This window comes from Neodiprion virginianus, chromosome 3 (genome assembly GCF_021901495.1).
Source record: "Neodiprion virginianus isolate iyNeoVirg1 chromosome 3, iyNeoVirg1.1, whole genome shotgun sequence".
In the NCBI taxonomy this organism is placed as follows: domain Eukaryota; kingdom Metazoa; phylum Arthropoda; class Insecta; order Hymenoptera; family Diprionidae; genus Neodiprion; species Neodiprion virginianus.
This window is the reverse complement of record NC_060879.1, coordinates 39,125,251-39,142,055: the sequence shown is the minus strand read 5'-3', so window position 1 is coordinate 39,142,055 and position 16,805 is coordinate 39,125,251. Positions and strand designations below refer to the sequence as shown.

The 16,805-nt window shown below is 48.4% G+C and overlaps 1 protein-coding gene across 1 annotated transcript in view; it reads right to left on the bottom strand.

Moving 5' to 3' along the window:
- Positions 1–16,805, bottom strand: part of LOC124301651 (protein dachsous) — a 236,128-nt gene that overhangs the window by 43,746 nt on the left and 175,577 nt on the right. Inside the window, exons 2-3 of the mRNA XM_046756993.1 lie at positions 7,580–7,760; positions 3,728–4,195 (exon numbers count right to left, since the gene is read on the bottom strand). Of these exons, the coding sequence (XP_046612949.1) occupies positions 3,728–4,195; positions 7,580–7,760 (649 nt within the window). The remainder of the gene's footprint in view (positions 1–3,727; positions 4,196–7,579; positions 7,761–16,805) is intronic.

Genomic DNA, 16,805 nt, shown 5'->3' with positions numbered 1-16,805 from the left:
TTTTTTTGCTTTACAATATTTTCCATTTTATACTTTACTATGGCTTTAAAGTGATAATATATCGGTTTACACCCAAATGTGTGAGAACCTGTCAACGAAACTTCAAAATAGGACTATAAATATTATTACTTCAGGCAAAATACACATCTGCTTTTGTTTACTAAGGCATCTCACTCATTAAAGTACTACTGTAATCAATTTTAATCAAAGTGAAGAAAGGCCCAATGGATGAAATACACTATCAGAAGCTCCATATTTTATTATTTGAATTTTAATTAACAATTTCAATTAGTTGAATCGAATGAACTGAAATTGCATGTAGAAATGAAGTGAAGCTAACGACTTCCAACGATCCGTTTTCGTCTCACAAACGGAATAATAATTCGCTCTGAACGCCTGCAGACATCCCGCAATCAGCTTGAATTCACTCAACGCTCACGTCAGGGTGGAATTTTTTATTTTTGTGACCGCCGTACGATGTAATGCGAACCTGGGTTCCTAATTACAAAGTTTGCGTTCTGCTGAGGGCTTAGGACTTCGGTCCGCCTATCATCCCGAAGAAGGCTAGGCGGTACCTGATCATGGGAACCGTAATTCGGGGCCTAGAACTGCTTTGAATTTCGGGACAAAAAAGCTGGCGAAACGAAGTATCGTCGCTTGAGTGAGGAAGAGTGGGTACACCTTGCGAACCTGAAAGCAGTCGCGAGCGGTGATATTTAAAGCGTATGTAAAGAGTAGAGCGGTGCAAAAAGGCGCGGACAATGGCGGCTTGAGCTGCGTTCGGCTGCCCGGAATCCGCCCGCGACGATTTATGCGGGCGGACGGCGTTCCCGCTTTCCGTCTCACTCGTTCGTCTTCCCAGACCTTCGCCCTTCTCTCTTTCACTCCCTCTTTCTCTCTGTTTCTCTCTCTCTCTCTCTCTCTCGTGCCGCGCAACTCGTTTCTGGATCTCGTATTTCTCAGGTTCGCCTCGCCTCTATAACAGCAGAACGGATACCTACACCGGAAGATTGTCCCCAAATTGCAACAGTTTTCCCCGCTGATCTTTGATAATCCCCGATGATACGAAGAGAGAGGGAGAGAAAGAAAAAAAAGTAAAACACTCAATAATCTAGCAAAATTTGATATTCAGGATTGTGGCCGTGGTCTGCGAATCCAGTGATCCGGTTCCTCTGGATCCACGATAAGGATTGACGCATGGTTGAATAGTCGAAGCCTTATCGGTTCACGGCTCGAGCTGTTCCATCGCAATTTCAGTTCTACGACAGAATTTTCGCTTCAATGATACACCCGATTCGATCGCAAGCTGTGCGATGACTGCCCCTGTTTCACGGGGAACTAAAAATGGTAGCGGCATGACTCGGAATTGAATTATAAGAAAAACGAAAAAAAAATATACACGAAAAATGGTCAGGGCGATTGAGCGAGGCCGCTCGCGACTTAATCTGATAATCTGATTGGCTGCTGTGTGTCAAATATTACAAGCGAAGGCCACGCAAAGTCCGTGCAACTCTTCAGGAACAGGTTTGCCCCTGGTGCAGAAATATCGGGTAGGTAGGTACGTCGTTCGAACGGCGTTCGCTGCTGACATCATCGTCCCGTCGTCGTCGTCGTCGTGGGCACGGCGTTCTTTGCGCGGCTAGAATAACCTCGCATAGCAGGTAGACGAGGCGCGTATATAACACGTATAACCGCTCGGCTAATTGAAGTGGTGAAAATTTATTATACCGGTCGATTGAGAGAATCATGACTTCACGCCGGCACTCAAACTATCCATGACTCCGGTGTACCGTATGCCGTTTCACGTTTGCATCCTGCTCTAGGTACCCACCAGTATACGACGTTACGTTCTACAACCCTCCGTCATGCAAGTCGCATGATCGATGAATCAGGTATCCCTGTGTTTCAAACGAATTCCACGATCTTGTCGAAAGGTCTTAACGTATCCGGGACGATTACGTTGATGCAGGAATTGAGCGCTCCTTGATTTTCTCCAAAGGGTATATTTTCGCATTCCAGAATAACCAATTGCTTCTATGAACATTCCAGGGATTATACTCACTTCTTTGTAATTCATCGCAAGCTGGAGTCCAGGCTTGTGGCAATTTTTTCATACTAATTTTAATTAGGGTGGTTTCTAAGGATCGGAAAATTTCAAAGCCTTCACTGGGTGGCAATAATGAGAATTTCGTGCCACTCTTCCAGTGTGACAAGAAAAGTTGTGTAGATGCACGCGATGACTTGTTACCAAGATACCCAAGTACAATCAAATCGTTACGATACAGGCGTGTTTATTTCAAAGAAGAAGTAGAGCTATTTTTTTTCCTACCCATACACGGTACACGTGTCACTAACAGTGAAGGGGTCAATCCAGCTTGACCCAACCGAAGAAAGCGTAAAGTGTTATTCCTACCGGACGTTGATCCATGCGCAGTAAAGAAGGCCCGAGTCGGTATCAGAGGGCACGTCAATATTCGCCGACATTTACGAACTGCCGTAGGTATTGGCACAACGCCATGCGATATAATGACATTCACACGGGGGCGCGTGTGCATCGTTGCATACAATACATGAAGACATGCGCACACAGAGCGTTGTGCATGGAACACGTACAAGAGTATCATGCGCACGTAGAGATGAGTGCATACGCGCAGGCGGAGGAGAGGCGGCGGCAAACAATGCGACGACCTCCGGTAAGGTACCACGACACTGACTAACCACGAGGTGGTGCGCCGCGGGGCCCGAAGAAGGGGGCCCGATCCTCACGGGGTCCGTCCACCCCGGGGGAGTCGATCCTGGAGCGTCGGGAAGAGCGCGCTGGTCGTGACGCGGCCTATCTTGCATCGGATGTACCACCAGTGTGGAAACACGGATACAGTGCCCCTCTTCCTCGGTGAGCATCGGGGGGCGCCCCGCACGAAGAAGCTGAGCACGGAACAGTCGCGCGCCCCGCGCGCTTTCGTATCCCATTTCTGCGTCTCTTTTATTCAAATTTATTTGTTTCCACGGGCGTAGCGCAGCGTGCTGCTGGGCCCTAGGACCCCGATAAGCTCCACGTAGCCCCGAACCTCCCCGAAGCCTCTGCGAGCACATTATGCCGAACCGTATACGGGAAGCGCTGCGCTCGATCGCGGCTTCGTGACCTCTGACAGCCGTATCGCTAGCCGGACAATTCCTTTACCGCCCGCGCTCCTCGAATCCTCGACGTATGGTGCACCACGCCGCTTTGACGCGACTCCCTCCTCCTCCTCCTCCTGCGGCTCGACGACCTCGTGCAGAATAGGAGATTCCCTCGTATGATTTACATGCCATCAGTTCCACTCGTGACGACGCTATATAACCGCGCTTTATGCACCGGTCAAACCTCCCAGGCGTCGAATACCGGCTGGCCAGATTCCACCGCTCTCTTATCACCCGGATATATGTTTACTTGCAACGTCAAAATCACCCGCATTTTTGCATAATTGACTTGTAAATGCCGCGTTCAATTGTTGACGAAAATCCCGCTAACTAAACCGAGCATTTCGAAACTTGACCTTAAAACTGTTTTTGACTATTCTTTACATTTTCTTGAGAAACCGACGATGAAGCTCTCCTCACAGTGACCACGCATTTTACGAAGCTTTTATCATATTCGTTATATACCTACGATTCTACAAAAGCGAAAATACAAATGCGATAATTATTATGCTAAAGCGATTAAAAAAATCGGAAAACATCGACTTACCGGAATCGGAAGCAGCCTTGACGTTGCCGATGATGGTGTTCTGGGGCACGCTCTCCTTGACGCTGATTGAGTATTTGGGTCGTTCACAAGCAGCGATTTTGTTCCCAGCGGATGATACGGATATCCTTACCTCGGCATCCTTGAGGCAGTTGAGTCCCGCGGCATCGGTAGCGGTAACGTTGAGATGGTGAAGTTGGGACCTGCCGAGCAGGCTGGGCTTGGCGACGTAGAGATCGCCGGAAGTCCGATCGATGCCAAAGACGCCAGCGTCGTTTCCGCCGGAGATTCGGTAAGATACCAGACCGAAGTGACCGGCGTCCTTATCGGTTGCCAGGACCCGGAGAACCGCGCCGTTAACGGGGTTGTCGTTCCGCAGGGTGACGTTGTACTGCCAGGGGTCAAAAACAGGCCGGTTGTCGTTCACGTCCATCACATGGACCAGGACTATAGCGGTCGTGCTGAGGCCTCCTAAGGAAAACGGAAAGAGAAAGAATTGGTGAAAATGGAGGAGTGAGCGATCGTCCAGTCTAGCGCTAGTCGGTAGCTTGGTTAATCGAGGGGGGAGGGGCAAGATTCCGGGGAATTGGTAACGAACACTGGGATGTGAAATCCATCGAGAATCCTCTTATTGAATTAAATAACGCCTCCGAAATTAGCCGCATACAGAGAGATCGAATCGGCACGGCTCGCTGGCACAACGCTGCATTGCACCTATACCTACACAGCTGCATACTGGCCCATAAGGCGAACTCAGACTGCTACGCATAAATCATAAAGACCACGTTCGATGGGCTTTTTTTTAAAGCCAATCAACCGGCAGTGCCCGTTGCAACACTCTCGCTCAAGTGAGATCGCAACGTACCGGGTGTCGGTCGAAAAACCCGTTAAAAAAACCCGCTCAAACACCCGGCGTTCATCCGCATCGACTCGCCATAACCGCGATCAGCCGGTATCTTCCTGCGTTCAGCACGGATATGCGCCGGTATAATGCCGTATGTAAATCGTATCGCGTTAAGTTCGAGTTGAAAATCGACGTTGTTGGCGTTTAGTGTCATTTCACGGAGGGACCAATTAAGTCGTAGCTGCCAACTCATTATTCACCTGCACTCACGCGCGCACGCAAACGCGTGTACCTTCGGTCGTCACGTCAGGTACGTAGGCAGAATTTTATAGACGTATCCATTGACACATAACTCCATTTTCGATCACCATGGACTACGGTAGTCTGCAGGTTCACGGCGAGCTTGCACCAGCTCTCTGCCCGCAGTCAGTCTCGAATACGTAATTTCGTTGGAAACAGAGACGTTGACCACCAACGGCCCTCCGTAGGTTGCTCAAGAGCTAATAAGTAGCCTATAGTCGAACTACCAAGGCACGCGTGTGGAGTTGGTTTTTATTTCCATCCGCATCGGACGACTCGGTGCCGTTAGCCTCGCTGGTCTCTGTACCCCGAGTAAAATGAAAATGAGCATGTCGAGTACGGTAACCGGTGGTTAAAACAAGGATTCCTGATCGGCTTTTGCGCCGTTGCGCAACGACTCTCGGGGAGAGAAAAATAGTAAAGAATTACGAAAATTAAGGATTACACGGGCCGAGGTCCATCGTCTATCCGTGGCTGAGGCCACGTCTCGTTTCTTTCTTTGTAGTGACATCGACGGTGGATGTGTCGAAACCGAAACTGGCTAATAACGCTCGAACGGTGTTGATCCTCCGCGATCCGCGTCCGGCTGCTGTGGGGTGACTCGGTGGGGCTTAACGCAAGTGTTAATATTAAAGACAGTATGTAAAACTGGTAATCCGCTGTTTAAACGCTTCACAACCGTAACTCATAGTAATGTATGGACTCGCACCGGCACAGCTCCGAGACTCAGGAGATTTATGGCCTTGGGTGTCATTGGAGTCATGCGTCAAGAGTCCCCCACCCCTCCATCTTCGGAGCCTCATTCGTTCCCCCTTCATTGCCCTTCACCCTCGCGGCGTTCGGAACTTCCTACAGTCCCACGAATCGTCGACCTCTCCGATTCCCATGGACCCAACTTGAGGACTTTTCCTCCCCAAGCTCCGATTCGATTAAGAAAACTTTGCGAGAACGACGCGAGCGCTTTCACGTCCGTGTCGCGTTTCCGATCAGTGCGAAAGCAGCGCTAGGTTGATGGTGAGGACGGTGGGAGAGACGAGTTGCAGGGCCTGAGCCGAAGGATGCGAGAGAAACCGAGAGATTTATAGGGCTGGTTCCTCTATCCTTGTGGAGGGCGTCCGGGGCTCTCAACCGTTCCACCACCTCCCCAAAGCAACTTTGAAAGGCAGCGCGGCGGTACCGGATGTGGGGCATTTCTTCCCTCGGTGCGGATTTGAGAGAAATGGGTTCGGCGTGTGGACATGGAATTTGTTCGCCTCGGTGTGCCCTGTGCCTTACCTATATACCCTCGGTTTGACGCATGTGCAAAATGCCGCGAACCCGGCTGTTGACAGTGATTTACAACGCGCCTGGACTTCGCATGGAAATTCCATCAACGATCAGCGTGCCACGAATTCCGGTCCTCTCTTCGCCGTTTTTCAATTCACCCTCTTCAATTCGAACGCGACGACTTTGAATAGGCACTGTCCGATAGCTGTATCCGCGATTGATGCCGAGTGTCTTATGCTACTCGTATTTCAGGCAGGATAATACCTGTCACAATTTTCCGCTGTGAATCTCTTTTTTCTCCGTATGGTAGGCTCACCTCCGTCTTAAGTATTAAAAATTATTTGTGAGGTTTAGTACTTGAACAGGTACATATATGTACTCACAAAAACGATTCATGTCCTCATCCACGAGGTGAAGTTGAAAGATATCTCACAGTCGGATTTTAAGGGATTATTTTGAGGGACTTCCGTGTCTCTCTGGAAAGAAAATTTCTCCACGATATTATCTTCTCATAGTCTAGCATAGAAAGCATCGTTGGGGTTGATTACTATCCACAAAATATTCTAACAAGCTATCCGATTTTCCATAACGGAATTTCGCTAGATCAAGTGTTTAATTGATACCACGGACTATCGAATACGTTTCAAGCACCGACTAGCAGCGAGGTACGAAGGACTCGACATCCCGAGGCAACTCCGCGTGGCACAATGGTACCGGCGAAACAATCGTGTAGGTATAAAGCGAGGAACAATTATAAGGAGAACGACAGCCACTTGCATAAAACGCTACAAAGCTGCGCGACAATGCAACCATAGTCGTTCAGCGGTTGCGTCGCGACGCAAGAGCGACGAGACGCACGACGCTCGTTGAGTCGGCCACGGTATAAGCTGTTGCAACGGCTACCGCCGCATGGACGATGGAACAGCCGCGGCTGAGGCACAATGAACCACCAATGGACTTTACCCATTGTCCTTACATATGGGCAACGTATACTCGTTGAAAATGGCCACGGAATACTGGCAACGTAAATCATACAGCCTATTATAGAACTACTAGATTTTGCCACGCCGATAGGCCGCCTGTTCTGCACACTACCCTATACTCACCATCGCCGAGAAGATATCGGCTCTCTTTAACGGCCCAACAAGAGTACCCAACCACTTCGCGCTAACTAAATGCCCACTCGCAGAACTCGAGAAGGCAATTCACACGCACCTTCGACTTATCGTTACAGTCGTGCCTTTTTTGAAGAATGAAACAAAAAAATAAACTCTGTGAGAAACTGGTGCACCGAATACTAGAGATTCAGAGTGTTCATTGCGATCGTATTTTCATTGTTAGTAAAAAGGCTCTCTTCGTTTATGGCCATACCGGTATGACCAACAAGTTCTCTATTCTCGATTGAATACAATGCCGGAACATGTTACGCAGGGTAGTTTACGCACCTCTGTCAGTTGCGATGACCGGTAATTCAAGAAAGGCTGCTGTTTCACGGTCCAAAGGTGCCCTGACGCAGATTTCGCCAGTATCACTGTGCACCATGAGTTGTTCAGTGGCGATTCCACTTCCTCCCAGAGTGTAGTTGACCATGGCGTTGACTCCGCAGTCAGGGTCAGTCGCTTGCACCTGAAACATTATAGAAAATGCGCTCATTAGGTTGGTAGGTTCGTTTGGCATGTTAGCACTGGGGGTCAGAGCTCAAATTGAATTGAAAAGATTTGGTCGTTGCTCGATACTTGAGCTGTCGATAAAAGAACCTGGCACCGTTCCCGCATCATGGTTTCGCTTGAATAACATGTGCGGACGTCGGTACGGCGGCTATGACGGACGCCGCGAGCTCAGAAGGCTGTTATTTATGTGGCAGGGTATCGCCACCTCCTTTCTCGGGGACGTCAGGTGAGCATCGAGGCGCCCTGGCCCACAAACTATTAAAGCAAATCAGCTGACTTCTTAATGCCCGGAGGAGAGACCTGCGCTCTTCATCCGCAATGTGCTAATCCCGGTGCCGAGTGGCCGTGGATTCCGGCTGACGCCTCTGCGTTGCTGCGTTTTCCGAGATGAGTGAAAACGTGGTCAATCGAGCCTCCGCGCAGGCATTCGAAATGCGCGAAAAGCTTTTCGGAGCGGCGATGCGGCGCTGCAGCTGCGGCTTGTATCTCGTTTGCGCTACTTGGACGGTCGAGATCTCGTATCTTTTTGAAAGGGTCTCGACGAAAGGAGCGCAGGGCAGCCTGCGCGAGACAATCTCAGAGGAGAGGTGAGGAGAAGAGAGGAGAGCGGGAGTGGTAGAGACGAGCGGATAATAAAGCAGGAGTCCGGTCCGCGAATGATTTAGTGGCGGTCAGTCGAATATCTTCCCGCCACACTGTTGCCACCTCAAGAGTGGATCGCAGCCCGGGTTTTCGTTCGGGGTGGCTTCACGGCCGCGGCAGGGGGACCGGGGAATGGAGACCAATCGGGCCTGTTTCTCCACCCCGACAATCATGTTAATGAATTACTGCACTGCCTTATCGGCGACGATCTGCTCGACTAATTCGGAACCGCTTCGCGGCCCCATTCGTTACGCTCCGGAGTCCGGCTATCACTTTCTACCAGGCCGTTTTTTCCTTTCATCGATTTCGAGATAGCAGCTGCGTGATAATTGATGGATTATCTGTGTTTTCACTCCGGGAAAAACAGGCGTTCGGAACGCACCTTAGGCTGAATCAGTCGTTGGGGCTTCGTACGGCGTTCACCTGCACTCTATGATTCTCACTCTTTAAGAAGCTCCGATTTTATCTCCATGTGCTTTTTCCACAGGGGCGCATCCGTGGCAATTAGCTTCTGCTAATTAAACAGTTTTATCTCGTATTAGTTCAGGACTTCACAGCCGGTTCTATACTAGTTCCACCCATTTCTGTACCTCTGGACTTGGGTATCCGGTACACCTTTGCATCGACCTGTACTTGTTATCCGCGCTGTAGACCCTCACCGCAGATTGTATAAAACGCATTGTTCTATTGGTTTTGTTTCCTCTGGCCTTGAGAGGAGAATATCGATTTCAATCGGAGCACCGAGAGAACAATCCGTTGCAATTCCTATGCGACTCTGACTACGCGGTTTTGCCAGTGGTTGCTCGAGACGAGATCTCCCGGCATTTCTTAGTGGCGTTGAAATAACAATTCTTTAAATTCCTTGCTTGTAAATTCGGAGGGGCTGATCACCGGTATGAATAATGAAACTGAGTTTCGGTAATTGCGATATTTTCTGGGTACCTTAACGCTACGACTTATAGATATTCAAACCTGACCGAACGGGCTATCGGAACTCGAAAATAACGTATTCCAAGACATGACCCGACGGTGTATCAACCTAAACATGATTAGTATTTTCGAAACGCCTCGCATAAAGCGTCACTGTGTTGTACGTGTTTGAAAATTCGATTGACCGTAGCTATGTGGGGGCGTGAGTGAACGCATGATAAAGAGACCTGTGACCGCTGAGGCTAGAACAACGCGTTCTTAGATCATTGAATACCAATCAGCAGTTCTGCGGTGCGAGTTAAATTTATGCGCCCAGCCAGTGGCTTCTGATCGGCTCCGCGAATGCAAATGAATAATTTTCGCGGATTTCACAATATCGCGCACCTGCGACGAATGAGGCACGTGTCGCGAAATAATGACGGTCATCTTGTCATCGAGTTTGGGATCGGCCTTTATCCAGGAAGTCGGGGACGAGGAGTTGGCGATTGATTTGACGAAACGGTGGACGCCTGCTCCGGGATTAAATCACGTGTTTAGCCGACTTGCACACCTATCTGGGTGGGCCGCATAGCCGACGTGGCCGCATCTCTCATCCCGTCTCCTTGGGCCAGCGCTCCGTTGGTCCCGGAAGGAAAATCCCGCGCCTGCGCGGCAGACGGTAGAGAAAAATATTTTTCCGGAATGCGGGTTAATTATAATCATCCATCGAGGAGTTGAGGCAATGGCTTCGAGTCTCGCCGGCTGAAGCACTTTGATGAATTAACTCCGGGTGTAATATTTCTCTCCATGGTGTACGCGAGAGGGACACCGAAGGGATACCGAGGATCCTCTCCCACGCGGGCGCAATAAAGGAGCGCGCGCCGCGCTCAAGAAAAGAGAGAGAAAGAAAAAAAAACGAGCTTATAAAGGAATCTATCATATCCCGGCGATATATGCGCGCAACCAGTATCCGAATGGTACACCTATATACCCGTGCAATTTCAGATGCGTTCGCCGTTCATCTCTATGCATGTACCTGCGTCATATATGCCTGTGTAACGCACAATCGCGCAACGGCGCGGCGGTTGTCTACACCGGTTATAAAGTACGGCGACCCTCTTCTGAACCAACTTGGGTCTGACGCGCTGCCGTCTTTAGACACCGTCTTTTTCTCATACAAGCATGCATAAAACGTGTATATAGTTAGGTGGATATCTGCAATGCCCAAGGTACCTGTTCAGCGTGTCTCAGCCCCGAGCCACGCTCGACTGATGCTGTGTACCTACTTTAAGAATTCTCGATGCAAAGTTAGTGCAAAAGGGCCCTTCTGATGGTCCCACGTTTTAGAAATACTGCGAAGATTCATATCGAAATTGTTCCAGTGGTACTAATGAAAATTTCCCGTCAGAACAGGTTGAAAAATCAGGACAGAGAGAAAATTTAACGGACCGAAAAAAACTTGTAATCTGTAATCAGTGACTCCACTGTACAATGTTTGATATAACTTGAAAACAGAGTCAATTAAGGTTCGTATTTATCACCGATTGAAAGTAGCGCTAAAGCACGGTTTTGGTTAACTTGGGAGGCTGAAAATGGTACGTACATCCATCCTACAACACAACTGTCGATTGAAGAACTAAGTAACTCCCCAAATGATTCACATAAGACAGTGACGTTCGTTATTCGAAAATTGAAGTTTCGTTACACGATTTCCATGGAACTTTGAACCAGGTTTTGGCTGTCGCTTATCGAAGGTATAATGAATTAAGCTTGTACTTGCGCACCGTTAGTCCGAGAAGCTTGTGAAGCCAGCGCGAGAGTTGCTTACCCAGCTGTGCTAACTACCAGGCACAGCAGAAGAAGGCAACAGTTACAAATTGTTCACGAGGAAAAGTTATCGCAGTAAATCGTGGAGGACTCGGAGCGCGATGCCTCTGGTATGCCGAGAGTTTTTCGCGAGTGTTGGATGCACGCAAAGGATGAAGGACGGGGCTGGTCCCCGTCGGTGGTGTCCGGATGTCCCGCACGCGGATAATTACGCACGGAACGCATCGCCACCCGACCGGCGTCGGCTCCCTTTGGCCAAGCCTGCGTCGCGATATACCGGGCCCGTGGAAGGTGGCGTGCCGATGTGCTCATTTTTAAACCCCCCTTCACCTATCGTCGGCCGTAAGACCGGCGCACCATTCATTCCCCCGTAGTGTTGAGCAGGCACTCGGTACTCGTATCCTGCGTACGCATCAGCGCTCACCTAGGCATTACGTAGCTGGTACCTTGTGTTCAACATCTCCAGATGCAACGGCAGGAATCTCGACGGAAATTGATGGTATTGGTAGCCCCGCTAATACGTGCAGGTCTGAAACGCATTCCTTCGAGTCCGTCTGGACCGTTTCAGCCGACTGGCAGCTCCGAGCAAGTCCGATATCACCGCTTGAATCTTTTGGCGATACAGACCAAGTTTTAGAGGTTCCAAGTCATGGACCAGGAGGAACAGGTTCCGGGGTTTAAAGGTCACGCGAGACGCGCGGTGGCCACTTGCCTTTCCGTTATTTGGACTCCCTGACACCAGGGTAACAAGAATGCCGGGTTGCGTTGGGGAAACGCGATTAAGTTTCTCGCTCAGGAGGACTAGATCGAAGGAATCTTGGCATACCGACGGGCAATAAAACTGGAAGTACAAAGGACCTGTTGACGGGAGTGTGCCGAGTGTTCGAGGATGACAGAACCGGGCCAGCCTTACGATCTCTGGTGGATTTAACGAGCGGCCGTTATAGGAGTCGCCTCACCACCGTGCCATGCCATGCCGGCGTCTTTGGATCAACGACGGAGATAGAGAAAGAGAGAAAAAGAGAAAGAGAGAGAGAGTAAGAGAGTGAAAAAGCTTGCCGTTCCCGAGTAGTCAAGGTTTGTGACGGACTATTTGCCCTGCAGAGCGAGACGCGATCGAGGTACGTCACTCCGTCAGCCGCGCGCCGCGGATGCCTCGGATGGCTTACACTTTACAGCCTCCGACGGCTCTATCCGCTCTTCGTGACTTGACATCGTGACACAAAAAGTCATCACCACGTGGCGCTAGCGGATATCCTTGGTGCCTTGGCTTCCGGTTCGGCCATTTCGACGCGGACGCGCTAGCGACTCAAGTCGGGCGTTTTTGGCTCCGGTACCAATCCATTTTATCCTTTTTCCCTCAAGATTGTTTAGGCTTGGGTCAAATTAATTAAGTCTGAAATCAACTTCTACTCGTTATCCGTGTGCGTTGTCGGTGTGACACTGCGGTTGGTTAAATCGTCGCGATGAGAGAAGGAAGAGAAGAAGACGAAGGCGATCCAAGATGTGTCGACGTGTGTATGTTTTCGGTGACGCAAAGCCCAGCCGCGAAGATTAAGTAGGACTAATACACAGTGACATATGTAAATGTCAATTAACATACCCATTGCGAAGGCTTAGTGAACGCTGTATATTGTCGAAGATTAGATATCCGCAGATGGATACTTCGTGTAATCAGAATTCCGCGCTTTTAATCGCTCTCTCTCTCTATCCCTCTCACGCTCCCTGTTCCTCCATATATCTTGATCCTTTTTCAACGCACATCGCACACTCAGTAGCGATCGTTTACCCTAATTATTTTATTCCGACGTTTGCATAATCTCCTTTCGTTTCCTGATCAATTATTCAGAGAATCTCTATTTACTTGACTACGATAAGGTCGAACAGCGACAAAAAGAATTAAGTAGAAGCTTCTTTTGCTTATAATTTTGTAAAACCACTTCCAACAACGATGTATAATCAATCTGGGAGTGCGTAAAACGCGCATATTTTAAATTCCGTAACCTTTATCCTGTACAGTTTCATGTGAATTATACCCAATAAATTTGATCACATCCTTAGATATTGTCTACATCTATGTTGTCACAACTAATCAAGCCAAGAACCAATCCTCGTTTATTGAAAAAAAAACGAAGAAACAAAAAAAAAAAAAAACACCGATCATACAACGATAAAACGTTTTGCCGTCGTTGAATCCACGGCTCTTTAATGGCTGTAATAGATACCTACGACCAAGAAGTTTCAGACGCTTGTCAAACTACGAAGGCCATCAAACTTTGATGAAATTTCGAATGATACGTACAATAGAAATGATGTTTAAGAAAACAATAGTTTTTACAGTTCCTGTTTTTATTTTCTAAACGTACGAATCAACGAGCCTATTCAGCGAGTCCTCTCAGGAAGTTGAGCAGAGGCCTTTTTGTCCGAGAAATTAATATTCGACCCTCGGCGTTGGTAATGAGCAATCGAATAGCATGAGGCGTACCGAGCAAGCGGCACAAGCCGCGTGTAATTAGCTGGGCACTATGCAGCACGTTATGCCTCCATTGTACAATAAATAAATAAACAAACGAGGAAGCAAAGAAGGAGAAGAAGAATAACGAGGCGAGAAGCTCGGCTAAAAATGTACTGGAAGGACCCCGAAAAGAAAAAGGAAGAAAATTACGCAATAAAAAACGATCGGAGGTCCTTGCGGCGGACGTCCCGCACAAAGCGGTTCTAAGCGCACCGTATGAAACAATCAAGCGTGGCATGATACGCGGGGTTCCGACTAAACGGAACCCGCGCGAGCGCAAGTCGGGGGCCTCATGTTGCACCGGGACATTAAAGCCGTGTAGGAAAACGACACGCAGGTTGGCACGCGCTTGTGTAGGAGTCTCTTTACTCAGGCGCGGCGGGTTATAGACTCGCGAGGGATTCCGCACAATGCTACCAGGCCCAACAGAGCCTACAACCAACGCTATAGAGCTGTCACTCACTCCCGGCTGAGAGGAGCTTGCGAGCAAGCCGGGCTCCCGTCGCGTAACCAGTTCAACGGCGCAGGACGATCCAGGACTCCCGGTCTCCGTGAGAGGGACGCGAATTTCCTTTTGCGGGAACCGGCCGAAGATTTTTGCCTAGAATAATACCCGGCACCCAAACTGCGTCGACATTTTTTCCCGGGACGAAAATTTAAGAGAAAGGAACCGCTGATCGGATCCTACGCTGGATCCTAATGAACGGAAATAGGATTAGTTAAACTGAATGTTTTTGCAAAGGATAATTAACAACTGTAGCGATCGGTGCGAAAAGGGTGAAGACAGAAATGTGTTGCTCCAAAACTCATGAATTTTATTCAAACGACAATTTGTTGGAATATTCGTTCGGCGTGAGGCGGAGCAGCTTTCATCTGATTTCATTGAAAGGGATTCAACGCGAAGTAAATTTCAATCTCAAAAATAAACTTTCCTTGCGAGTAAAAAAAGTTCTTAACAGTTGGTTTCGATTCGGGTGAAAATGTTACCTTGAGTGTCAAAAGATTCAAAAATTCAGAGTATGAACTTGAAATTATTACCTTTTCGGTAATTGACAGGTAACCACGATTAAAATTTCACATTCGTATGTTTGTTTGCACTGACTTTACAAACCGATTTGTGATAAATACATGCGAATTTAGTGAGTTTTTAAGGAGTTGGAATACAAGCCAAGAGGATTTGAAATATTGAAAATGAGTGTGGAGACTGAGAGTGAAAAGTGAGCGTACAAAGGCGGTCAATTCGCGTGACCTTAGCGAGAAACGCAGCGTGCGTGTTAAATCGCGAGTGGTGGATTGGGAAGCATGTCGCGGCCACCGCGGGTAGCTGTCGGTTAATTGCGTTGAAAAATCGCAGCCACCACTCATTAAAATAGTTTAATATATATTTGTCAAGTTACGGCGACGCGAAGCATGCCCAACAATTTGTTAGCTACTCCGTTCGACGTGAGCTCGGTTTTTTGTATTTCGTTTCCATGTTATTTTTCGCCCCGTAGTTTGAGCCGTATATATATTTGAAATCGCCAGCGAGGTTTTTTTTTCCTCGATTTTTCACACCTCCTGCTTTTTTCTTTTGCCAATTCGGCGTTCTCTTAATGGCGCTTGTTTGTCTCGTTGTCACCGGAACGTTTTTCGCCGGAGGTCGGGGTGGATTTCTCTGAATTTATTCCAGTACACGTTATTCGGAACGCAGGCGGTGCAGAAACGCGCTTCGATCTCGCTTATGCGTCTCTCCCTCGACGCCCGGCGCGTATAACCTTCTTCGCTTTGAAATTTGAAACTTCATGGGAGATCTTTTTCCTCTCTCCGGGTACCGAGCCCTCGCACACACAAACACCCGACTCGCAGTCTTCGCTCGGACAAGACTTTAACCAGTTTTCTTATTATTGGGCAACCGCCCACGCTTAGATTGATCTTGTACGTTCCGACTCGCGGGGGCCAGGCCGATGCTCAAAACCTGGCTGAATCTTGTCCCGAACTCGGAAGAGAGAACGAAAGAGAAAAGAGAGAAAAAAGAGAGAAGAGCAGGCCGCAACTCAGCCGCGAACCCAACTCCCCGCAATTCTTTGCCGGGTTAACGGAGGTCGCCGATTAAGATACCTCTCTCCTGCCTCACCCTCTTCCGTTCCTTCGGCAAACCGAAGGGGAGGCTTCTTTTTCCAAGTATTTTTTTCAGGAAGTTCATCTCCTTTCCTCTCATGCGTCCCGGACTCACGGCGTTCCATCGTTGCTCGAAGCCCGTTTAACATCGTCCTCGCAAATCCTTGGGGAGCCAAGTTTTACGATTTACCGTCAGTTTTTCATACATATTCCAAATTTTTTAAATCCCAGCTTCTCTTCTATTGACAAGCCCAAGTATGACAGATTTCAAAATTCCGCATACAATACGATATATCGATACGTTCAAAAGTATTCTTTGTTGCGGCAACAAAAACGCAATATTTCCTATTACACGCATAAAATTTTTTGTGTTTTGTAAATTTTTTTTCCATATTGATCGACGATCGACCTCAAATAGAAAATAGAATGGTAAAGTTTTACGAAATCGGGTGAATCTCGGTTGTTCGATCGAAATCAATGGATGGTAGACGTCACATCCGAGTTGATGGGGTCAAAACATTGCCCAAGATTGAAGTGAGCGGCGTTTGACATGTGAGAACGACGATGGCGGCTGGTTAGTTAGGCGCACACGCAACGGTACGCAATATAGCCGACAGAACGTTTCTCGTTACGATTATATTAATCGTCGTCGATTTATAATTACCTTGGAATATTTTTACGCTTGTCTATAAATGATAGTGGTTGAGAAGGCCCACGGAACTACTCGGTAGAGTGCAGAGGCAAAGTCAGGGGGGGCAGTCGTAGCATCGAATAGCCGAGAAATTTATTACCACTAAGTGCCGGTTTTTATCTCCAAGACGTATCTTTGGCGTTCTATCCTCTCGCTTATAAATACGTTCACCTGCGGTCCAGCCCACTCTCCCCCCTCTCACCGCCCCTCGGCATCCTTCTTCCGATCCTCGGCAAAGTGTCAACGCCTCTCGTTATTTCCTGACAAATATTTTAATTCACGTTTCAGTCCCTGGTCCCTGTATCATTCAATTTCATTTT